At 40.0% G+C, this 26,823-nt stretch overlaps 1 protein-coding gene across 1 annotated transcript; it reads right to left on the bottom strand.

The window, feature by feature from the left end:
• Positions 1–877: 877 nt before the first annotated feature.
• Positions 878–26,375, bottom strand: LURAP1L (leucine rich adaptor protein 1 like). The gene is made up of 2 exons (XM_082013396.1): positions 24,786–26,375; positions 878–1,986 (listed from the first exon to the last, which is right to left on the bottom strand). Exons 1-2 carry the CDS (start codon positions 25,005–25,007, stop codon positions 1,612–1,614), a joined length of 597 nt encoding a protein of 198 aa, XP_081869522.1. The 5' UTR covers positions 25,008–26,375; the 3' UTR covers positions 878–1,611.
• Positions 26,376–26,823: the final 448 nt, after the last annotated feature.

Here is a 26,823-nt window from a genome sequence, read left to right as displayed (position 1 = left end):
AGATCCATGGAAACCTGTCTCAGAAAAGCAGAACCTTACTGGACTATTACTTTATCCCAAAATGAACCAAACCAACATATATCAACTGCTGCGTATAATAGTCTTATACTTCAGAATGTGTAAAATATATTTTAAATAGGTAGCCTGTATTATACTTGGCAAACCTTAGTTTCTTAAGTGAGGGAATTTCATGCTTTACCGGCAGCAAGAATACAGACTTGGCAAGACAGGGCACTTTTAGATGATGTGTAAGCATCAACATCTCTTTCACTCTCTGTAAGCTAGAAATACACATTCATTACTCTGTTCAATTCTATTTCTTTTATTCTTATTTTTTCTTTACTGTTGAAGGATGAAGTCTTGTTTCTTTATGATTCTGAAGCAATTAAAAGAAAAATCTCCCTCCTAACCTTCTGCACAAAAGCACAGACCAGGGGGGTCTCAAAGCCAGAGACCTTCCACACTGCAGTTTGTTCCTGTTTTTCTTCTCAGATGCTTCCAATATGAATAACTAGCTGTAGCCCGCAGCTGTACCAGTAGGCACAAAAAGGTTAAAGCAAGCTCTTATTTGTAAAACAGGAAACAAAAAGACAGCAGGGCAACACTTTCTCTTAGTAATAATATTTGGTAAAAACAAAGTAAACTTGTTAAGGATGAGGGTGTGCATACAAAAGCAAAACAGGACATGCCTTCCAGCATGTTGCCTCCTGTGAAGTGTTTCACCAGTGCCCTCTAAATCCCTCCATTTCAAAGTAAAAATTGTCACAACTTTAAATTACATTTTTAAAACAACCACACTGAGGAATTTTGGCTCAGTATCCAAACTATTAAAGCTGGATATTTTTAATGTGGGATGCCTCTTTCATTTTTTTACAGATATAGACTGTGCCTATAAAACAACAGGTTCAATGAAAATGAAAGGTATGAAGCACAAAAATGAAATATAATCTTATGCAGAGCTTACAGTATTGGAATGCATCACTGCAAGACACCAATGAAGCCCAGCATTTAAACCCATAATTGGACAAGAAGGATGAGAACATTCAAGAAGAAAAAACCCCACACAGAAAAGTACAGGATACTTTATATACCAAATAAGGACAACTTAACAGAATCAAATATCATTGCTTACAAAAGGAAAATTATTTTCTAGAGGTATTTTCAAGATTCAGATTTAAGGCTCCATAAAAACAGTGTCTTTGGAAAGGCCAAACCTGGCAGACAAGAAAATTTATTACAACATATATTTATCAGAAGCTATTTTATTGCCCACATATAAAAAGTAGTTGCTCTTGTTCCCTGATGTCTCATTTTAAAGATAAAGCTTTTCCTTCACCACTTTTAAAGACCTGTAAATACAGCATTGTAAAAAATTTAAAAAAAAAAAGAAAAATCAGGACAATAAATTAAGAAAAGGTGAGGAGGAAGAAAGCCCAACCCACCAAGGAGAAAATGTATTAGAAGCAACAGAAAAGTTATGAAGTGGAGTCAAAGTATCATATTATGTTTTCCTTCCAAAAGGAGTTTGGGGGTTTTGCACATGAAATAAAATAGCAGCAAAGAAAAAGCCTAAGTACAAGTGCATTTGTGTCCCACTGGAACTTGTTTTTATTAACCAAAACAGTAGTACTCATCAGAATCAATTTTGGGATGCTTATGCAGAGGCTGTGAGTCCTCCATAATAGAAGAATCACTGAACTGGTCCATATCTGAAGGGGTTTGGTGACCAGGTACATCATCCACTAAGGTGTCCAAATAACTCCCCACTGATATTCCATCCAGTCCATCACTACAGTCTTGTAAACTGTTACAGCTGCCATGGAGGGATGTCTCCTGACTTTCCAGCAAGCTGCACAGGCTGCCACTCAAACTGCTACCTCTGCTGGCAATGGCCTTCTCTTCAATCATCCACTTGATTGATTCAATACTTTCATTGATGATGAGTAGCTGGCGCATAAGCTTCACATCAGTGGCTCGGAGATTAACCTACAAGGCAAAAGTGATTAAAAAAAATTACTCATTTTCTTCAAAATCAAACTCTACATGATGAAGGCAGGCAATGGATGAGTTAAAAAAACCCCCACACCCAAAAATCCACCTTTCACATCTAGCACAAATCTATATAAATAATTAGTAAAAAACCACAAAACTGGAAGTATTGCTATACTAATACTTCCAATGAAATTCCACTGGGAACCGGATCAGGCTACATAAGCAGTCCGTTAACAGGAATGCTAGTCAATGACAAGACTTGTACACGTACTACACAATGCTATTTAGATGAGAAACACAGCTGCTATGAGAATGCTTGGGGATAGCTTTTTGTTATTCAGAGAATCAAGACACAAACCCATTTCCTTTTACAATTACTCTAAGCTACTTAGCGGATCCAGGCAGCTAAGTGTTCACCCCAAATTACCCTTATTATGGCTACTTGGGTAACCTAACATTTTCAGATGTGCATCATTTGGAAAAAGGCTTGCGGACTTTTCACTTTTATTCACACTACACCTGAATTTATGTTGCAAGCTGCTGTATAAACGTCTGACAGTTGAAATATTGAACTTATTGAAACTGTAAATTTCAAATTATTTAAACCCATATTAGATGAAGTTGATGAATTCACAGTCAACCACTTATTATAGATTAACATAAAGAGCAACAATTTGAAAAAAATACCTAAATAAAAAATACACATTAAGCACAAAGTCCTACTTTCCAACTTAGTTGTGGTGGTTGATGCACACACACCGAAATGTCAATGGTAAAGCACAGTGGAATATTACAGTGCTGCATTTCACAGATATATTTAAGTTAACTGACTTCATGTTTTCCTTAACAGACTTTATAAGACACTGTTTTACTCAAATTTCCACAATGATATGACACATAAAGGTGAAGCCTAAGGGATTTGTTACTTCTTTTTTAATCTGAAACATCATCAGTATTGGCAAAACAACCCAAATCTGTGTGACCTCCTATTCATCACATGAAACAAATAAAAATATTGAAAAGGCAGTCTGACAAACTGAAGATGATTCTCGGTTTGACCATAATATCAAGTGTGGAGAGCCAGAAGCTACTTCCACCCACACTATGAGAATCTTCTGGTTTGTGGCTTAATCAAGTCTCCAGCCCTTTCCAACAGCACCTCAGCACTACTAAATGTTTGACACCACAACAGACACACTTCCAGTCTCATCCCTTGCACAGTAAACCTCTGCCTAGATGGGCTTTTGCCATAGTGCCAACATAGGGCATGCATGCTTAAAACCACTGGAAAAAGGACACCAGTCATTTCAGATTAACTTTAGAGATACCATGTCTAGTGTGTAATTTGTGTCATATTTTATCACATATTCTTACATCCTTTAATTGTACTAATCAAGCATACTACATGCAGATATGTCACTGCTTTAATACATGCATTTTGAAAACACTTTCCTTTCTATATAATTTGAGTGTACTTTTCTACAAAAATATGTGTGCCATAATGTCTGATATATACACATATATTACATGCTTTTCTTCCACAGGGCACTAACATCTTAACTTTCAGGTTATTAATTCAAAAAAGACAATAGTATATTGAAAATTTGAACATCTTCACTCAGTTGAGAAATAAGGAAGAAAACAACTAAGATGTGTTATGCCAGACAATAGAAATTTTATGCTATTTTCCAAGTCCACAATTATTATACAGAAATACAGCACCTGTATTGTTCATCCACAATGGACTGGAATGGAATCGGTATTCTCAGGAAGCAAAAACTGTATCTTGTTTTGCCCAGAGTACGGTCTGGACCTGTGTCTTTCTATACTCAAATGCCATCTTCTAAATATCCTAAATTATAATGACCTGGTAAAGTTGTCTAAAAAGGTTTTTTTACTGTTAGATACTGCAGATTGTGCTAGCTCTGACTGAGATGCTTCATAGCAGCCAGTATGATGCTCTGTTCAATATCTGACTAAAGCAGTATTGATCGCACACCAGTGTTTCAGTTGTTGCTGAACAGTGATTGCACAGCATCAAGGCCTTCTCTGTTTTTCACTCTGCACCCTCAGCAAATAGGCTGGGGCTGGGAAAAATGTTTGGAGAGGACAGAGCTGAGACAATTGACCAGAAATGACCAAAGGAATATTCCCTGCCATATGATGTTTTGCTCAGGAATAAAACCCTTGAGTTTGGTCTTTCTAGTGTAGCCATTGTATACAGACTGTCTGGGCATCAGTCTACTGGTGGGAGATAGTGAGTGACTGACTTTGCATCACTTGTTTTTTTTCTTTCTTTCCTTCACTTATTAAACTGTATTTATTACAACCCATGAGTTTTTCTCTTTTGTTCTTCCAGTTCTCTCCACCATCCCACTGAGGGGAGGGGGAGAGGGAAATGAGTGAGCAGATGGGTGCTTAGTTACTGGCCAGGGTCAACCCAACACAAAGTTATTTTAAGCTTTGGTAGCAACAGACTGTCTATGTAACTCTCGTATGTATTCCCAGTCTCCTTCCCCAGTCCTCAGAATGACTTCTGAATTATTCTCAATACAGTATCACAGGATTTAACATAGTTAACATGGTACTGTGCAAAATAACTTTACCATTCAGAGTTTTAACAAAACTGCCCATCTATCATTGTTTCAGATGTGAGGTTCTGAAAAAAAATTGACCACTCATAGCCCTCCTGCTCAAGCCAGTTCCTTTACTCCTACCCATAAATCACTATAAACCATTTGCTCAGCAACTAGACTGTCATGAAAGCAGTAAATTACCCAACTTCTCAAATGCAACTACAGACTTCAGCAACTTGCTGAATATAAGCAAGCTTGGAGACAACAAATTTCCCAAAAGGCCGATCAAGGAAACGTTTAACAGAGCTAGCCCCAATATGCCTCTAATGAAACAGTCTGATCAAGGAAATGTTTAACAGAGCTAGCCCCAATATGCCTCTAATGAAACAGTCCCTTTTAGATAAATTAGACATCTCATATATTTCAGATTCAGTTCACAGGAAATAACTTTTCTTCTCTAAATACATCCACAGCTTCAGTATTTCTGTGGAACAGCCTTACTGGGAGTAATTCTTTGCATTCCTGCATACTTGAGTCCTCCTCCTCCAAGCTACCACGTCGTCCGAAGTCTCCTGTATCGAGTGTGCTTTTCCTAAGGCAAATATTAAAAAGTAGTCCATCAAGTGTCATCTTTCTTTGATATGGTTTGCTTCATCATCTGCTTGATAACATAAAAATGTCACTACGGCATTTCTTGCTTCTTATCTGCTTTAGACCAGGCACAATCACATTAGTTTGTACTCACTTATGTAGCTGCAACCCATTTAACTGTTGGAGTAAACAAGTAAGTTCCAAAATGGTTCAACTAAAAGGATTAAACACAGTAAAATCTCATCATGTTTCACAGCGCCATTCATTATGCACACTAACAGGTGCATTTCATAAATAATCTAAACAGAGTGTTTCAGCTAATGTAAGTATTTTAGAAAAGTTTCTACAGCTGTTCTTTGAGTTAAAGGTAGGGCACAGCACCACCATAGGGAAGGTGTGTGTGAGTATGTATCAGTCCTCAGCACAAAGGTGTGGTGTACAGAGGAAACAAATTGTGACAAGAGAGCAAAAAAGAAACTCTGGTTACAGGCTAGCTTTTATGACTTTTTGCTTAGTTTGTATAATCACAATAGTGCAGATCCCCAGGAAGGATCTCAAATGTTTAACATTAAATAGCTAGTGATGGCAAGAGAAAATAAGTAAATAAAAAAATAATAAATTTAAATTATTATTAAAACTATTAAATAATAAATAAAAATAATAAATTAAAGTGACAGTGTGCATCTTTCAAGTAACAGTCTGGTAACATAGGTAGAAATAACAGATCAGCATTCAGACACAACCAGATCTTCAGTCTGGAAGACGTAACTGGCCTAAACACCTCTTTGTGCCTCCCTTCCTCTCATACTTGTTGTTCTAACATATTTCTTCCTACTAGCCTTCCTACAGCTAGCTTTGCTTATGGTCTTCCATAATAACATGTGCAACATTGTCATAAGTTATTCAAGAGAATTTATATACATAGAAACATACGGACATGTGTGTAAATATATGTATACACAGAGACATACAAATATGTATAGTGTTTTTAAAAAAGGACTTGACTGGGTTATTAGTTTTAGAATAAAACTCTTAAATGACCAGGGCTGTTAACAAAGATAATTATTGTTTCCTGGCAGTCATCCAAAATAGTGCATTAGCTGTCCCTAGCCAGGTCACTTTGCTTTTCGATCAAAGTCTTACTGGTACTCAGAATGGACTTGTGTTTTCCTGCTGCATGTTCTGCAGACATAGCTTCCAGTTGGCTCCAAACACAGTGGGTCCCCTTCCACTCCAAAAATGACAAAGCTAAAAATCCTGTTCAATATATCCTTTTAATCTGTCAAAGCTGTCTGCAACTCTAGTTCCTTTCTGCAGATTAATTTCTTTTAGATTCCTGGGGTCACATGCTGCTGCTTCTTTTAACTACAGGAAATCTGCAGGGATATTAATGGTAACCATAAAATGTGGTCTGAGGAACAGATATTCCTAAGTTTATTTAAAATACATTAGTTTCATTTTTCCCCCCAACACCTCTATGTTGTGTGCTGTAAAGAGCCCACTAGTAAAAGGAAAGGAAGTAAGTCTGAATAACAAGGTATTTCCTTTAAGACAAGTCTTTTAGCCGGAGCACAGTGAAATAAATCACTACAAGACACAAAATCTTAGACTTACAAGTTAATGGATTCAGGGAGCTATTTAAGTCACCCAGCTCAGAAGCTCTGCTCTGCACTGGATCTCAAGCAGGACTCAGACACTGATCTAGGGTTGGCTACTACAGAATCTGTGTTTCTAAAGCAGTATAGTTTTGGAAGGTGGATGGAACAGTAGCAAAATACAGTACCCCACTGAAAGCCACTCAGAGGTTTAGGACAGGAGGAGTCTGCAGAAGAGAGTTAGCATATGAAGAGCTTAGAAGAAATGGGCACTGGCACCAATTTCATCTGTTGCTAAACACTGTCATACCTGTCTCTATGGCCTGTTTTACAAACTGAATTCCAAATCAGTAGAATCTTTCCATGCCAAACAGGTGTGTGTGACCACTATGGTTTGGGAGTATTAATGCTACTGCTGTTTTCCTTTTTCTAGGGTGTGTCAGAGGCAGCTTTCCATTTTTCCATTTGATTTTTTCTATTTTCCGTGTCATTCAGAATAAACAGCTTTATGGTTATCCAGCTATGCCTGCCTCCCCTTTCTTTTTTTTTAATGGCAGATAACATGACTTTTCCACGGAATAATGAATTCCATTAATTCATTTGAGATGACACACACACACACAAATCTAACAATCAATGTCCAAATAATGATTTGCTTTGAATTCTAAGTAGTCTCCTTCTTCACAAAAGCTAACCTTATTCCACTTTCTCCTGGTGTTACTTTTGCTATTACAGACACTGAGTAATAATTTTCAAAGTAACTAAGAATATTAATTCCCAAGGATAAAGGTGAGAGTGTGAAAAATAAAATAAACATTCGTTGGCAATGTTGAATTATTTGAGTTTTATTAAGATACAAATTTAGTAACAGATATAAAAGGATATAAAACTCATCAATAAAACCTCATCAACCAATTCTGTGAAAGAATATCCATAAGAAGTTGAAAGAGACCATAATCAACCCATTCAAAGTCCAAAATTCAGAATATGTAAATGCAAGCATTATTTAATTGTAGTCACTAAGCTAACACATTTACAACAGGGATGAGTGTGGTCACACACAGAGGCTTTGTTTGTTCAGCAACCACCATAAAGCATGAAGCATGCCACTTGAAGGTTAGCAAGCTCAGAATGATGTTACAATAGCTTCTCAACACCAGTGAGTATAAGAAATGCTGGTTTTTTTCCATTTAACATGTCTAAAATGAAAACACAAATGATGATAAAGGACAAATGTCTGCTCCTTAAACACACAGAATGATTAACAGGCTGTTCATAAGCTCTGTCCTACTTTAATTAGTACATATGCATGCACATGACTTTAAACCTCTTGCCTACTTCAAAATTGTCCCACTGATTCAGGATGTTTGCATTGGTTTCTCATATAATTAAGCCACTTTGGGCAATAGTATTTTAGGATAAAGATGAAAAAGCAGAATGCCTAGACTGACTTCTGAATTTGAACACAATCATCACCTGTCAAAAAGAGCTTTTATGCAACAGAGTGTAAGAATGCATGTTTACTATCCTTAGCTGGAAGGGATCATGTACACACAGGTGGAACTGTAACTGCTTGTGGGAATGCTCCGCATCCACACTACCGCAAAGGCAACTGCCTTGCATTAATTTAAGCACTACAATAATTCAACGTAGTCCAGTCAACCTGACACTGTATGTGAGCTCTCTCATTTCCTCAAGTTCTTCATATGCATAAACAATAGAGGTGGTGACCAAAGACTGGCAGAGATGAGACTGTCAGTGAGTTGAGGTAGGTGCTCCCACTTTCTTCATTATGCCATGTGTGTCTGACTGATTTACCTCACGCTGATTTAGGTAAATTAAATTTCAGTCAACAGTGAAATAAGCAGATCAACAGCTTTTGTGTATCTGGTTCCTTTCAGCATGAACTTGTGTTTTCATGTATTGCTGGAACATCTTCCCATTTTTGTTGTAATCTTTTCAGGTGGTAATCTTCAGACAATATGGGAGCATATACAAAAGCTTCATATACGAAAGCTAAATTTATGTGACCCATTATTGATTTGTAGTTGCAGTTTGCTGATCTAGTTTATTTCTGCAAACTGAGCAAGTTACAGGGACCCTTCTCAGCTGCACTTCCATGATGAGTCACAATAAAAACACTGTGGCAAGTTACAGAAGCAGCCTTGACTGCTTACTTTTCATATTTTTTGCAAAGTAAGATTTATACTCTTGCCTTTCTTGAAGACTCCAAAATTGTTAAAACCCTCATAAGTAGATTTTTAGGCAGCATTCACTACCATCACTGAAGTCCCAGCTGTTCAGAAAGTGAGCAGTCATTAAGACTATCTGCCCCTGCACCCTTGACCTTGCTAGTTTAAAAAGAAGCTCTAGGGTAGTCATGATCTTATTTCAACCTGCTGCAGTTCCAGTGCAATCCTGCACCAAATGCTTACAATAAGTCTTTCCATAGGTCCTTCTGTAAAATTTGGCAGCAACATAACTGTGAACTGTTTTTTAACTAGGAGGGAGAAAGAGAGACAGTGTGATTTGACACCATCCAGAAGAGGATTCTCCTTCTGCAGTAGAACTTACCAAACACCCATTAGCTAAAGCAAGGAAGCAGGTCAGATCTGAGCCACCAACAGAATAATCAGGAGGCAGAGCAACTTCATGTGGGAGCAAGTTAGCTCAGTAAGCAATGAGTGCAAATAATTTAATGAGCAGGTTTCAAGGACATTTCTTGCAAATACATGAACAAAATATTATACTACTATCGTTATCATCTGGTATAGGAAAATACAGTAGTGATGATTTACATTTCTCTTACAATACCCTATTTTAATATGTTAATTTCATACATACTAATTGATCCCCTTCAGACTTGGCAGGAAAATACTTACCACCAAGCTGTGCAGTTGTTTAATTACATTATCTCTGTAATAAAAAAAAGTGGATCTCAAGGTCTTTTTCCACCTCCCTGAAAGTGCATGATCCTTTTCTCCGGAATATCTGTGGTCAGCTTGCCATTTGCATTAATATCTAGTAAAATCTCAGTGATTTGGATGAATCATTTACTCAGTAGAGTATGATTTTTATTTTTTTAACATTATACTATTTGAGGTATCTTGTATGCTTAAGTAACACAAAATTCTCAGGGGGAAAATCTTTTTTTGTTTATTTGTTTTAGCTTTTTTTTGCTATCTTTTTACTTTACTGTGAAAAAGAAGAGAATTTAAATACCCACTAAGTAGATATGATGATTATCAGAGAGAACCATGCTATATATCAGCGAGCCAGTAGCAGGAAAAAAAAAAAAAGATTGGTTAGTTAAGTCCCTATTTCATCACCTCCTACCCAAATAAAATAAATGCTAAATCAGTTCTTTAAATACAGAAACACCAGATAATTCAGAAAGAGAAACATCCAGCCTCAGAAGTATTAATGAGTATCAAAGGAAGGTCTTGATTATTTTAAAGCTTAGTTGAATGAACATGAAAGGGAGCAGTAAGGAAATGTAGGGGTTTGAGTAGAGTGAAAAGCTTCTAATAATATTTAATATTTAATAATAGGGAAGTTTTTACTGAATATTTCTAAATAATCCACCGTGCTGTCATAAAAACAGCATCTTACTTTAGAAATGTACCTACTATGACAGAGGTGAAAATGTCCAGAAAAATCCACACTATGGACCCACGTATGTTGACATACAAGATAATATTGCTGGAAACATTCAGGTCAATATGCAGTGGTAACAACTGGCTGTAGGTGTCAGAAATTGTTACAGCAGATGGACGATCACAGCATCATTATAATGTGCTCTGGACACCAGCCACAACACAGGACTGTATATGTCTGACCCACCAACATGAGACAGCACTGGAGCTCAATAGCACATCTAGATTTTTTATTTTCATTGGATTTCACTCTCTGCCTTATTTGTCATGGTCTTATTTTAAGTGCAAAAAACAGATAAAATATCTGTTCATTTCTGAATTAGGTTTGGTTAATGAGAACTCCAGATCTGCTTACCCCTTTAAAATTAATTAGTTTTAATACTGACACTGTGTAAGTATGCTCAAAAGCATAGAACTAAAATAAAAGTGAAAGAAGATCATGGCTTTTGCTTTGGTATATCCAAAGCTCAAAAATGTTGCTTTTACTGGGACAACAGTGATCCTCACCTCATTATTATTTTTAAAAGAAAAAAGAATCAACAAAAAGACCCAACTTGTTACATTAAGTCAGAACTGAAACATGACAATAATACTACTGGAGACAAATCCAAACTTTCTTGAAATTCAAGTCTGCTTTCACAATACCACTGGGAGAGACACATATGATTAAAAAAAAAAAATCAAATCTTCGTCTGAATCTTCCCGGAATTCAAAATGGGATTCTGTTTGTAGTAATTCTGTGGCCCTGGAGATGGGGTAGGTCCTGTTAAACAACATATTTTTAACCTAACAACCAGATCTTTAGTAAGGGCAAGCTTCTGTCTTATTTACTCTGAAGGTTTATCTGAATAAGAACGGAACTTCAAGACAGCCTTATAAGTGATTGCATATCCTCTTAGAACTGCTTTAATAGAGTTAGATAGGGATATGCTGATCACGTTTTTTCTTCCCCTATGAAAAAGTTACGACACCAAGTTTCAGTGATAAATCTTTTCAAACTTATTGAATAAAAATGAGCCAACATCTTAACAAATAGGGTTTGGGTTTTTTTCCCTTTAAATTTAATCTATGCACTATTTGAAGTTGCTTGTCTTTCAGATTCAGCCTCATTTTTTCTTTTAAATGAAAAATTGCATCCACATCTCCCCATTGGGGTAATCACCATCCTGCTTAAATATGGTTCATACGCAGGCTTTGTGCTCATCTCAATGTAATAGCAAATTTGAGATCTTTCAGATAAAATGAAGCAAAGTTGCCTATTTTGTGTCTTTCAAGCAAGACACACTTCCAGATATCTATAAATAAATAGTTAACTACTTTAGTTCTTTCTCACCCACTAAGAAGGTATTGAGCAGCTAGCAGTCAACTTGCATCAGGGATCTCCAGGTTAAAGAGCTAGAAGCAAAGGAGAGTCTAGAACCATTTTCAGCAAGCTGAAATGCTGAGTTTGGCCAACTAGCCAAGCAGGCCGCTGCAGGCTATACTATCTGCAGCTTTTGAGCTCTCTTGGCTCAAAAAGCCAAGACCCCTTTGGCTCCTACAGAACACATTGCAGTAATCTGTTCTGGAGGTCAACAAGGAATAATTACCCAGGTAATAAAGTGAAAGCACATATTAAAAATTAAATAAATAGAAATCCTATGCGTCTAGCCAAGGACATCTCATGAGAAGGTAGCAGCAGTAATCAATGAAATATAAACTTCAGGGCAAAACAAGGCACTCTAGGTATCAGTCTTTCCATATTATTTGATCCCTCGTCTGACCCATAACCGCCATACACACCATGTGGTGCAGATCTCAGCTTCTCCTACACCTACTAACGCTCATGTCATATTGCCCTTTTTATACCTAAACCTGCTCTTAGCAAAGATCTCTACATAACAGACTGCTGGGGCGGTGTGGCTTGATCCTAGTTCAGCAAAGAATATTAATCGTAACTATCAATGCAGTTACCACAGCAAGAGTGAGAAGCAATCAAGGTCATTGGTTACATTTCCCATTTCTCCTTCTCCTGAGGAAATACTAACTACTAAGCTAGTTGGGGAGCGGAAACAAGGTGCAAGACTTGCACCAGATGGCTAGGTAAAGACCAATATGGCCTCTGCCAATAATCAAGAGTGACCTGGGAAGTGAGAGAACTATACAAGGCAATCTGGGAGACAAGAGTTGGATTAGAGAAGTATGATTGTATTTGAAAAGGGCTGGTTAGTGCTCTTCTGAAATAATTTTTTCATTAAACCTCAATAGAGTACAAGTTAATAAAAATGAAAAAAAAAATGATAAAAGCTTAAGCATACATTGTTGTTTGGGTTGCAGTTCTTTTTCATTTGAAATGGGAGGACTGGTGCTCTGCACTAGTGAATGCATAACCAGCTATATGAACGGATGGTCACTGTGAGATACCTCACCTGCCCAAGGGAAAAAACAGCAACTATGCCTCCAATCTATTGCTCCAGTCACAGCAACTGCTGCTAGGCACTAATGAAGGAGTATGTAAATTCCATGGGCATTTGAAGCTGAAGAAAATTACTGTTGCTTTGGCATGCTAGTAGTACTGCTCTTCTCTTGCAAAGCAGCTTTCTCCTCTACTGTTGCAGGATTTAGAGTTTTCTCCTACAAACCCTGGAACACAAGGAACCTGCCACAGGCCATCACTTGAGACTAAAATATTTCAGCATACAGCACAATTCTCCCATGCCATATGGATAGTCCATTAACAGTTATAGTGGTTGAACTGGCCCTGTGAAGGCAAAATACTCTTGCAGTCACAGATCAGGAAAAGTACTCTAAAAATTATCGCTCTGGCTTCATGCCCTCTCCTCTCATAACTATATAGTTTTGCTAAGACTAGAACAATAGTCTAAATGAGAGTTTACAGTGACTCCTTGAGTGACTTCTCATGTTTTTGCACACAGCCACCCAAATTCTGTTGGTCAGGAAACATTTCTGCCCATGGAAAGGATTCTTCAGTACCAAACTGCATAAAAACACTACATTGACAGTGTTTTATCATCACATACTTAGTTATAAACACACATCATTTGGCTTTGCTCAACAGCGAAAATGGTCTGTATTAGCAGACAAACCTAGAGAACAAATTCAGACTTGTGATGTGGCTGGAACAGGCCTTCTCCAGGCACCCTTCCAAACTTACGTGTTGATCTCATCCCAGGAAGGATGCTATATATTCACTTCACTATTCTTCTGAAGAGGTGGCAAACCAATGCAGATCCTATTTCTGCTTACGTAGAAATGCTTCACAGTTTCCTCCTTGCTGTCAGGACTGGTTTTTGTAGTCATTTATAATTATTGGAATGGTCAAGGTCAGAGTCTGAAGCTTTGTAAATTAAAAAAATCTTTTCAGCAAACATTCAGTATTAAGAGAGTCATGTCCAATGTTTGCTATATCTCATAAGCACATATCTGAGTTACAAAAAACAGAGCAATCATTTCACAGAATCACAGAATCATTAAGGTCAGAAGACCTTCAAGATCATCAAGTCCAACTGTTAACACAACACCACAATGCCCCCTAAACCATGACCCGAAGCACCACATCCACGTTTTTTGAACACTTCCAGAGATTATGACTCCACCATCTCCCTGGGCAGCCTGTTCCAATGCTTGATCACTCTCCCGGTGAAGAAATTTTTCCTAATATCCAATCTGAACCTCCCCTGGAGCATCTTGAGGCCATTTCCTCTCCTCCTATCACTAGTTACGTGGGAGAAGAGACCAACACCCTCATGACCACAACCTCCTTTCAGGTAGTTGTAGAGAGTGATACGGTCTGCCCTCAGCCTCCTCTTCTCCAGACTGAACAACCCCAGTTCCCTCAGCCACTCCTCATAAGACTTGTGCTCCAGATCCCTCATCAGCTTCACTGCCCTTCTTTGGACACGCTCGAGCACCTCAACATCCTTCTTGTACAGAACATTTCTTTAAACTTGTGGAAACTCTGTAGGAAGACAGAAAAAAATAATACTCAGAAAAACGCAAAGCAACAGAGCTGTTCTAACTTTGTTTCTACCTGAGGTAAAAACATGGTATCTTGGAAACACTCAACGCATTTGTTACATTACAATTCTTGGATGTGTGCTTCCTTCTGTATCTAGAGAGAGGTAGGTTTCATGGCCAAAGCAGCAATGCAGTAAAATGACTCTGCTTCTGGAAGCATTTTAGTAATGAATGCAGCTAGTATCTAAGAACAGTGAACAAAATTACAAATTAAGTCAATAAAGTGTTTATAAAATCTGAAACTCCCAGCAGTTAAATACCAGTTTAGCATTCCTTTACAGGCACTAAATACCTTCACTTCACCTGGCACTGCACCCAGCAGGGCCATATAGTACTGGGAAAAGTTTATTTTACAGCATGGCAAATTAAACATTCAGGTAACTTCTCCTAGCAGCTTACCTAGTTTGTGTTTCCTGTTAATTGACAAATGCGCCATATAATTCCCTTGACAAAACATAAGTATTAAGAAATGCCAGGTTGGTGGGGAGTGAGGAGAAGGATTAGATTACTGAGAGCAGAGTTGCATAGCAGTGCCAGTATAGCTCTTCTCCATGCTTATGGAAGCTCTGGGAGAGGTTGCATATTCTGACAAAACAGAGTAGCTAACACCTGACATACATATACTCTCTAGTGTCGTCTCCTTATCTCCTCTTTAATCTCTGGGCTGTACTGATGAGGTGCAAGATGAGCAGAGAAAATTACTGTTCTTTGTATCAATTTGCAGTATTTGATTCCTCATCTGCACAAATATACTGGGCCTACAGGATGCATTAAGTCACAGAATCACAGAATCATTAAGGTTGGAAAAGATGTTTAAGATCATCAAGTCCAACCGTCAACCCAACATGACTATGCCCACTAAACCATGTCCTGAAGTGCCACATCCACACAAGTCCTTCAATATGTACAGTTAAAATCTTTATCCAAACCACATCCTCCAATACTGGTTACTTTACAAGATAGAGTAAGTCCAGACTCTCTCTTTCTCCATAAGTAGCGGAAGCACAGAAGTCACCATCATGGATTTTCAGCATCATCCTGGAGGTAAAACTGGAAGCAGAGGTGTAGCCTCTGCCTCAGAAAGTAACCGAGACCGCAGGGAGAGGCTCCGGCAGCTGGCTTTGGAAACCATTGACATCAACAAGGTGAGCCTTGGCCTCTGCCTGTGCAGGAGAGAAAAGACGTGTGGCACCCATCCTGCAGACTGTGGTGAGGAGGGAAACCTCCTTTGGAGAACTTCAAGGGGGGAATCCTCAGACACATTTTATTCCACATGCTCATCTGCCAGAGGACTCACCACTGGAACATAGCACAGGATTATTTCTGAAATAACTGACCACAAAAATACTCTTCAACAACTGCTGAATGAAGTATCCTAGTCAGACATGTACCTACAACAGGAAAAAAAATAGCAATACCATGCTGATTACAATGTGAGTGTTTCAATGGACACGTACAAAAAATACTGCCTGTCATTCTAGGTTTTACTCCTAGCCCACTTACATCATGCTGTGGACTCAAAATAAGACCATTCTTGGCTCTGGGGATACCAAGGCCATTTGTATACTCACATGGCCCTGTGCATCACGGTACAGAGTAAAACCAAGCTCAGAAAGCAACTTACCCTCAGGGCAAGTCTTAACTGCTTCATGAACAGCATTACTATGGTGAGTGCAGGCACAGAAGGTTTCCCAGCTAGATCTGGTTCGTAGCCATTCAGCTGATAAAGGAAGAACCCCTCACAGTCATATCCTTAACTGCAAAGTACAGATGTGCAGGAATGTTTTCTCTTCTACATTAAAGAAACATAATTATTTTAATTATTAATCTCCTTCTTGGCTTTTATTGCAGCCATGTATTTCAGAAGAAATATTTCAACCTCTTCCTCAAACTCTGTAGCAGTCACTCCTATCCAGTTCTCTCTCCAGTCCTTGAACTTACCCTGTCTGCCACAAAAAAGATAATATTTTTCTTAAGTGTCTGAAAAGACCAAGATTCACAGGTTTAAAATTCTTAGTACTATTATTCCCTTTTGGCATTAACTGAAGTTATCCAATGACAAGGATAATATTTCAAAACTGTGCTGGAAAACAACTACAATACATCCAAGGCTACAGGGCAGCAAGACAAAACAGCTTAAGTGACCAAAATACATCCAGATTTTCCTAATAAGAAAACCAGGCATATGAAAGTCTTAAACACTTTGGTCTGGTTCCCCCCCTTCCAACCCTGCCCCAAGCATTCAGTAAACTAATCAGTCAAAACTGCATAATCTTGCTCTTCGGAATTGCTGTGTTGATGGATACATGCTTCAGTCCAAATTCAAGTTTTCCTGCCTCCTCCTTTAGTTACTTTTAACAGCTGCCATGAACAGTTTCTTCAGCATTGTAAATAATGCAATAGCTTTCTGACAAGTCTGCAAAAAGCCACTTTTGCTGCAGTTATTTTAGAGCAATATTTGGTCAAGCTACTCTGAGTCATCAGAGCTTATAAAGATATCACTTTCCTATATGTCTCCCATACAGAAGACTTGCATTCACAAAAATCATACTAAAGTTTCAAGCACTGCCTGTTATCTGTGTTGCACTAATAATTAAAAAATATCTATGCAGAAGATTACAGACTGTATATGGAACAAATCCTCTGATCTGAGGTAGCCTTATCATTGCTATCCAAATAGTTACAGACTTCTCAAATTAAGAAACTAAATGATCCACTGATGCCATTTCAGGCTGCAGTTGGCCTACTAGATACCAGCTCCCATTCCACAACAGTAAAGATAAGTGGGCGGTTGAAGCCAAAATTCAACACTGTGAACAATTAGCATGAAGGCAAAAAGTAATGCACCACAGGTAAATGCTTATAAGTAGCATCTCCACTTATGAAGTGAGGGCTGGAAAAAAAAGACTACAAGTCTGGTTTCATAATAAAAAAGTTCCCCTTTTATTATGAGATTGCCCATAATTTTCCGTTCAGAGCTCTTCATCTTTACAAACAGTAATCTGAGAATCATCTTTTGGAACTGCTTACACGTAAGATGCCCAACTTCTGTGGTTATAAATGCAGGTGAAAAATCCAAGACAGGAACTGCACTCAATTTAGTTAAATTCCAATTGCTTTTCAATAGCTCAGATCCTCTGTCTTTTTACTCCGGTAACTTCATCCTCATTTGCTCCAGATTCCAGTATCCAGCATCTCTACCAGGACATGGACAGAAATGAAACACGTAGGAAATAAATGTGTCCACTGTGGAAAGTTTACCAGGTTCTGAGCTTGAAGGCAGAGGACAAATGATCCTGTAACCTTTAAAAAAATGAACTGAAAATATATTCATTTTCTTTAACTATTTATTGTTGGGGGGGAAAAAAGTATTGAAGAGTAGAAATGCACTTGTTGGCCATCACCTCTGCTCAGTATAAGTATTTGGTATTGCGCATTTCAAGTTCTTCCTGCTCACACACAGAAGGTAATGGCTAATGATAATTAAAAAGTAAGTATCCACACAAAATGACAATGATCAACGGGCTGGAAAACCTGCCTTATGAGGAAAGGCTGAAGGAACTGGGTCTTTTCTCCCTGGAGAAGAGAAGTCTGGCGGATGGCAAGGGGTACATACACCTCACCACATTATTCTAGTACTCAAAAGGGCAGCTACAGAGAGGACGGAGGCTCTCCCTTCACAAGGAGTCATGTGGAGAAGACATGGAGCAACAGGTACAAGTTGCACCAGGAGAGGTTTCATCTTGATAAAAGAAATAATTTTTTTACAGTGAGGACAATCAATCACTAGAGCAAACTCTCCAGGGACATGGTGGAGACCCCATTCCTGGAGATTTTCAAGATGCGATTGGACAAGGTGCTCAATAATCTCATCCAGGCTCCCTTTCCCATGAAAGGTTGAACCAGATGACCTTTGGAGGTCCCTTTCAGCCCAGGCTATTCTATGAAAATCATGCTGTTTTGCTGATTTCATCATAAAGGTTGTAACCTTTTTGCTAAAAGCTGTAATAAGGCACTTAAATTGTAGAGCTCGGTGCAAAAGGGTTTAGTCTTCATGTCTCTTCATTAGAAATTGTCAGCAATCAGACTTTAAAAAGCAACTTCGAAGCCAAAATGTTTCCTTTACCCTTCAAACAAAGTAATCAGGAAACTAACATCATGAAATGGTAATATATATTCTTTGAAATAAGGGCTGGCAAAAGTCTTACTATACATGGGCAGTCTAACTGGAAGTTTCAAGTGAAGTATTCCTGACAACAGTTGTGACGACCCATATATGAGACAGAAGCACTTTTACTGAAGCATTTCGCACTGATGCTGCTAGGTAAGGTATCAGCAATGTTTCACGGACTCTTAGTCAAGCAGTAGCTAATAATGTAAGCACATACTGATCTGTACTTCCCGGGGACTTAAAGGCTTCAGCAGCTGCTATAGCTAAATAAGAATGGTCATAAGCACTGACTGAGTGCAACATGGAGCTGTTCCACAACCCAAATCCTTTTGCCAAGTGCTGGGTGAGATTTGCCAGTCAAAAGATATGTTTAAATATACATTAATTTAAATAAACTTGATCACCTTGTCCTTCCAAAGATAGTCTGAAAAGATAGAAAACTTGGCAAAGCTCTGGTACTATAATTAGGTTGCAATTTTTTCTTGCTAGATTTGATCATTCTCCCTAAGGATCAGTCTACAAATCCCTTTTAACCCAAATAGCCTGGTATCACTGGCCAATCTGCATTATGTGTAAAAATCACAAACTCTTCTAGTACATCATACAAATCAGAGGGTATGCAGGAGAGAACTCATTAGCAAGATGCAAGATTACCAGCTTTTTCCGTGAACTTCAGGAGGACTTGAGGAAATAAATTCATTTCTATTTCTGTATGCCTTCTTTCTACTTCTAAGAGCTGCCTCACTTTAGGGATTCACTAAATAACTGCTCACTGAGAAACCAAGGTTAATCAAACCGTCCTACACAAGCTTGAGGCTTAGCCACTAGTAATTTTATATTTAAGATTTTATCTTCAATCAAGTTTTTAAGGAAAAATTGCAATTAATCTAATAGAAAACCAGCATCTGATACTGAGCTTTGCACTGCTGACTAGACACACTGAACCAGATCTTGGCTTCAATTAAGTCAATTGATGTTATCATACAAAACAGTGAATGTAGCAGCCTGTACCTACTGCATGTGTTAAAGAGATGTTTCAAGTCACAGTTGTTGACTTTTTTAAAAAGATCCTTTAAAGAAGCTAATAAAGGCAGACCCCCCACAACTGTGGATCGAATAAATCTAAGCAAATCCGAAGTTGTTCAAACTCTTAAGAGCTGGTAGAATAGAGTTACAGCTGCTCTGCCCTCCAAGCTGCACTTTCATTTACAGGCTAAGGATATGTACAAAAAAAGAAAAGAATAAGAGAAGGACTGGCATCATAATGATCATATTTGCCTTAATTCCAATCAGTAAAAAGTACTTTTACTTCTGCTTCATGTTGTCAGGGCTCCATGTTAATTAGCCTTTTAAAAATAGTTATACTAAAATAGAAATAGGAGAGCAAAGGGGGGAAAATGCAACTAATGAGTGACCATAGGAATATGCCTCTATCTTGGATAGCTTTAGCCTAAAACTGACACACTCGGCTTCTTGGCAATAGGATTGTGTCCATTTCTTTCTCCCTTCACCCTAAAAATTGCTGCACTTGGAATACCCAGTTTGGCCTTCAGATTCATCAGCAATATTTGATCCTCAACAGTGTTCACTGGAAGGAATCTCATCTAAAAGTCCCAGCACTGCTATTTACCCCTCACTTTCAAGACGCAGTTTACCTTTTCTGCCTGAAACATTTTTTGCAAAAAATGCTACTTTTTTAATTGCATGTAATGCAGACTATAACATTTTTGCTTTCAAAGATGCAATAAAAAGTTGATTTGGGAAACTTTTGAGTGAAAAGAAAAAAAACTCCGTACTTTTTCTTCACCTGTTATGGAAAATCTCCCCTTGAGTAACCCCAGAACTTGTGAAGGAGAAATGAGGCTTTTGAAGTGGTATCGTTTTGGGCTGTGGAACAAACCTCACTGATTATTTACTGCAGTGTGTAGCTGTTGAAGTCGTATGTATTGAATGGTGACCTCAGGAGCACGATACGACCAGAAACAGGTCTGCAGCTACAAAGTGTTATTAATAATATTCTAATGGAAGATTCCACCTAAAATACCACAGGAGGAAAGTTAACATTAACACTGTGACAAATCTCATACTGAATCAAGGGCACGTTAGCTAGTAGGAGGTACTCATCACATCCCAGGCTGACAAGAGCACAGCTTTTCGAGCCTCACCGAAAGCAATTACCTCTTGCTTCTCCTGTTACTTGATGGCCTTATGCCTCAAAAGTTTTCAGGATCCAACACAGTCTCTATCATGGCCTTGACGGGGAAAACTGAAGGTGAAGAAGGAGGAGGAGGCCTGGCCGAGCAGGTCCATATTACAAGAAAGATACTCTGTGGTGTTTCTGTGTGAGTCCAATGACTATCAGCAAAATCAGGGTTGAGAAGAAAAGAACCATACACTGGGAACAGCGAAAGGATCTCAAGAAGTAAAATGCAAGCCTCAAGGCATTTAGCCAGACCATCAAAGCCACACATCTGTACATGTGCCACATACACATACCACTGATCTGTCAGGTGCTTTAACTAGCAGTCAAAACCAGCATTTACAAGTCAAATATTGACATGATAATATGCTTATCTCTTAACATTAGCCTGCAGCAGATGACACAGGAGAGGTAATCGCTTCCACCAATTTATTCATGCTCTTCCAGCCCAAGGACATGGCAACTCAACGAGAGAGAGTTCTCAAAGCTTCCACCACCTCTCTTCCTCAGAAGTATCCAGTCCAACTGACATCTCTACTTTGTTCTGAAGCAAAATAAGCACTAGCTTCTCACATACAAGATGGATGGAAGAATAGAAGATCAATTTCTTTGGAAAGACAAAGTGTGCATTGACAGGAAAGGAGATGACCCTTCAGTTTTAAATAGACAAAAACTTCCACCTACTTCAACTCCTGTAGATTTTAATTTTCTCTGGTTACTGGAAGAATTATATGCTGCCTGAGCTAAGGCTTGGTATCTACTTCCAAGCATTACAAACAGGTTCAGGTATGCTTCCCTTGTTCTTTACTGTCAGGGGGAACACAGAGGTATTCAATAGTAGCTATGAGCTGGAAAGCAATGAGAAAACTAAGGATGTAACATACATCCTTAGCAAAGTCAAGAGCTTTGGGATCACCATTATTTACAGAATCACAGAATCATTAAGGTTGGAAAACACCTTTAAGATCATCTAGTCCAACCATCAACCCAACACCACCAAGCTTGGTAAACCACATCCTGAAGTGCCATGTCTACACGTTTTTTGAACACTTCCAGTGATGGTGACTCCACCATCTCCCTGGGAAGCCTGTTCCAATGTTTGACCAAAATGCAACTCTAAGTCAAAACATACTAATACAGTATCTATAAAACCCCTTTGTCAGATTTCACTGAAATTTGTCAGCACAGGTACAGTAATTCTGACAAACAGTACCTGTGGGAAAGGACAGAAGTTGAGCTGCATAGCTGCAAAATCTGTATAAAGCCAAGTTTAAAAAAACAAACCAGAAAATAGACACATCCGTCCAAAATACTAACAAAAACAAGAATACAAGAAGTTAATGAGACAGTACTGCTCAGCATGAAAGATCAAGATGTCAGCACAGTAACCAGTGTCAAGTATTTTGTATGTGACTAGAAAAGCCTGAATAACCTTGTTTTCTAAAAGTGCACAAAAAATTTGTTTCAAGTCTGAAGGAAACATGAAAAAAAAGGCACAGATGTGTCTATCCAAAGTTCAGTGAGTGGGATGCAGAAGTTGCCATCATAGCGTCACTAGAAAAAAACAGCTTGATGGATGACACTTGGTTTTCTAAACTTCTTATCTTTTCCATTTTTTGCATCTGTTTACTACTATAGCAGCTATAAACTACTTTTTTACATGTTCAAGGCCTCTTAGGCCTTGCAGCGAAGCCAAAGAATAATATGTTACAAAGAGGTGTGAAATAAGAAAACTTCTACATAGAAGTTTTAGCTCTGTTTTAGGAATGATGTGCCAAAAAAAAAGGAAGAAATACAGAAAGAAACAGTGTGATTTTTACCTGATACTGTTCTTCAATTGATCAGATCTGTACGACGTCACAAAGAAAACTGCAGAGGGGAAAGTGACAGATTAAGAACCTGAAGAAACCTGAAGCATAGAGGAAAATCCTTAAGTTGCTAAAGAGAGTAGAGGAAAACTCCAGGAAGATAGTTCACTTACATGCTCTGGATTACAGAGGGCAGCTGAGAGCATGGAAAGGTATAGGTAGAGTACCAATACTTCACCTTTTAAAAACAGTTGTTATGTTGGTGGTTTAATGGGCTTACAGAGACTAGAAGTCAAATGGGAATAGATGTGTAACAGAACTCTCCTTACTTAGCATGAGCAATGAGTTCAGTTGTGAAAGTCAGTTAGTCACTGAAGTGACAAAGAACAGGAGAGGTCAAGGATGTTGGCACTAAAACACATTCATCCTGATGGTGGGGAGGAAAAAGAGGGAAACTGGGTAGCAGGACGAAGAGGCAAATTAAAGATTGTGACATGAAACTTGCAAATATAAAGTAAATGAAGAGACCAACTCGAAAGGAAAAGTTGATGAGGGCAAGACACTCTTTTTCACCCCCCTGCGCCCCAATAGGCCTAACTGTCATGACATGTCTAGACAGTCATGCCAAGAACTCTGTGTACCTTATTTGTTTCCTTTGCAGCCTGACATCCCTAACAGTTTTACATCATAAGCCACCTGCAGGTCACTCTATGATCCTTGCACAAGCTCAAAATTTAAACATAAACATGAGATATGCTAACAATATGGAACTTAGTGTTAAGACTGAAATTCACAGTGATCATTACACTAAAATACACTGACAGTTTGATTTGTGAGGATTTCTTAAACCATATGAAGCCATACAATAGCAAGTGTGATTTATAAATTACCTCTCAAGATTAAGGCCATCATCTTAGCTACTAACTGTCAGAATACCCATTCTTGATTTTCCTTTTCTCCTAGCAAGCTTATTCTTTAAAAACTCTTACAAGTCCACCTTTTGCTTACATATATGTAAGGTTGCAGAGGGACTGGTGGTATGGCATTATACTTGTCCACATAAGATGAGATTGCTTGGTTTGCTGTGAACGGCTGAGTTCCAAGACGGTTGCATAAAGTCGTCTCAACATGTTGCCAGCAAAATCCTCATCCCAATAAGATCACATTCCATACTGTTTTCAAATAAGTTTAGTGGAAAGACCTATGGAAAGAACTGTTACCAAAAAGTCTTTTGAGACCTCACATAACAATTACACCCTAATAAAAATGGAAGCCAATTACAATTGCACATCTGAAGTGCTCTGCATCATCAGAATCATATCTGCTGAATGCTCACTAGTTGCTTGCTCACTTGCTTGCAAAGAGTGGGGTTTTTTTGTTTGCCTTAAAAAATTAAGACAGTTTTAAGACATCATCAAAAAAAAAAAAAATGAGATGGTTACATACAAAGTAGGACAAGCATCTGCATTAAGACAGTAGTTAGAAGTTCTGAGCTAAATACAGCCCAGTCTCATCACAGACCACTGGCAAAAAAGCCTTTCAGACAAATTATAAGTAATTGTTCAAGAATCTTCTGCATCTTCTGCAGTCTGTTTGGAACTAAGTAAGTCTCTGAAGACCAGTGTCCAGAAGTTGAATCACTGAATACCAGGCCAAACTATCAGCCCGAAAACATCCACTGTCTCTTTAGGTGTTAGTCATCAGCAGGAAACAGGTGCGATGCAGAAAATGCATTTACCATTATTTTCGTTTTTATGTATACACCAGCTTTCAGTACTTTTAACGAGCTGACAGAGGAACAGAAGCCAACAGCGGGTCACTGGCGAACTGCCACTCTGCGAGAAAAAGAGCCGGCAAGTCACACGCCCGCCAGGCCGTTCGGCGGAACGACCTCCTCTTCACCTGGGCAGCAGCAGAGGTTGCAGCCTCCCCGCTACCACCCCGCCGGCACCGCAGGGATGCCAGGCGGTGGCTGCGCCCGGGGGCGGGCAGCATCACCTCCCCGCGGCGCGGCCGGCCCGCAGGGCGGGGGCTAAGCCGTCCCCGTCCCCGGCCGACCCTGCGCGCAGCGCTGCCCGCGGAGGGCCGCCGCCGCCGGGAGGGAGGCGGCGTTGCGGGAGGGCTGCAAAACGCTCCAAGCGCTGCCGCAGGGCCCCTCGGCCGGCGCCCGGCTACTCACCATCTCCTGCCTCAGGAGGTGAAGTTTCGTCTCCAGCCGGGCCAGGGCGGCGGCGCGGCGGCGGCGGGGGCCGGGGGCCGCGGCGGGGCCGCGAGCGGGCGCGGCGGCGGCGGGGCGTCCCGGGAGCTCCTCCCCGCGCAACGGCCGCGCCAGGCTCTCGGGCACCTTGCGCCCCAGCTTTTGCTCGACGTCGCGGAGGTCTGGCGGGGCGCCGGACTCCATGGCTTGCCCCGGAGGCTCCCGCGGCGGCGGCACTACCCGCGGCCGCCCGGCAGCTGCAGGCTGGCGGAGGCGCGGTAATCCACGGCAGCGTCGGGGCCGGCGGCCGAGCCGCGCGGGTGACCCGCCGCAGACATGGGGCTTTCCTGGGCGAACCTGCACGTCACCCCGCCCTTCCCCGGCCCTCCTTTGCCACCGGGTGGAAAGACAAAAGCAGGCGGGCGGGGGCGACGGAGAAAAGCTGCCCCCTAAGCCAAGGGGGAGCGCGCCCCGGCCCTGCGCGTGCTGCGGGACCGCGACGCGCCTCGACAACTGCCGCGCGCCCCGGGCACCGGGGTCCGAGTCATCGCACGCCTCGGCCGGCTGCAACTTTAAAGCCCGCTGGCAGGTGGAAGAGGCGCGGCGCGGCCCTCCTACCGTAATGCCTGGAGAAGAGGCGCGGCAAGGCGGCGGGGCGCCCCCGCACGGCGGGGAATGCGCCCCCCGCCCGGGAGCTGCCGGGCAGGGCTTGGCAACAGCGTGTTTCTTCGGGGAAAAGGGAGAGGGAGAGGGAGAAGAAAAGAGAGAAAGAGAAAAGAAAAAGTGAAGAAAAGAGAAGGGAAGGGGGAAGGGGGAAGAGGAAAGGGAAAGGGAAAGAAAGAAGAAAAGAGAAGAAAAGAGAAGAGAGAAAAGAGAAGAAAAGAAACGAGAAGAAAAGAGAAAAGAGAAAAAAAAGAGAAGAGAAGAGAAGAGAGAAAAGAGAAAAGAGAGAAGAGATAAAAAAGAGAAAAGAGAAAAAAGAAAAGAAAAGAAAAAAGAAAAAAGAAAAGAGAAGATAAGAGAAGATAAGAGAAGATAAGAGAAGAAAAGAGAAGGAAAAGAGAAGGAAAAGAGAAGGAAAAGAGAAGGAAAGGAAAGGAAAGGAAAGGAAAGGAAAGGAAAGGAAAGGAAAGGAAAGGAAAGGAAAGGAAAGGAAAGGAAAGGAAAGGAAAGGAAAGGAAAGGAAAGGAAAGGAAAGGAAAGGAAAGGAAAGGAAAGGAAAGGAAAGGAAAGGAAAGGAAAGGAAAGGAAAGGAAAGGAAAGGAAAGGAAAGGAAAGGAAGAGAAAAGAAATCTCTAGGGCTCTGTGACCCTAGCTTACTTTCTAACAGGGGTAGGAGTATACATACAGTGTGAATGTTATTCCCACTCGTTAAACAGGTTTGATTTGCAAGTAAGCTGATTCTCCACCCCCCCCCCCTTATTATTTTTGTACCACCTTCCTCCTCTTTAAAAGGCAAAGTTTGCTAACGGAGCCAGTTGCTGTAACTCTGATAGCAAGGAACGTGCTGGCCGTGCAGAGAGCAGTGCTGGAAGTGCCCTGTTGCTCCTTGGCCCAGGGTGTTGCTGCATACACCTGTCATGGCACTGAAAAACCTTTTAGGCATGAAACTTGGTATATGAACAGCCCCATCCATGGAGCTGCAGCTGACGCATGTCAGGGGGGTTGAGAGACTGAGGCCAGCCACTCTGTTCCGGTGCCAGGTTCTTTATAGCAACTAGAATCACAAAAGTGGTGTGGTGAGCTTGGAAAAACAAAATATTGTTACAGCAACCCACGTGTTCTCTGTTAAATAATTTCATCAATACTTGAAAAGCTAAGAGTTATTGTTCAGAGAACTTTGCAAGGGTTTAGTACAGTCAAGCAAAAATGCCACAGGCATATGTGATAATCTTATAGGTACATTGATTTTAGGCCAGGACCCTTATTGCATCAATGTAATCAGACCATCTGGAAATCCTTTGCTTGAGACATACTCAAAGACATTTATGTCTATTTGCTAGGCCTGTTTAGTTCAGAT

Source organism: Phaethon aethereus (assembly GCF_964289735.1).
Source record: "Phaethon aethereus genome assembly, chromosome: Z".
In the NCBI taxonomy this organism is placed as follows: Eukaryota; Metazoa; Chordata; class Aves; order Phaethontiformes; family Phaethontidae; genus Phaethon; species Phaethon aethereus.
Note: the sequence above shows the minus strand (reverse complement) of the source record. Positions and strands in the feature narration are given on the sequence as shown.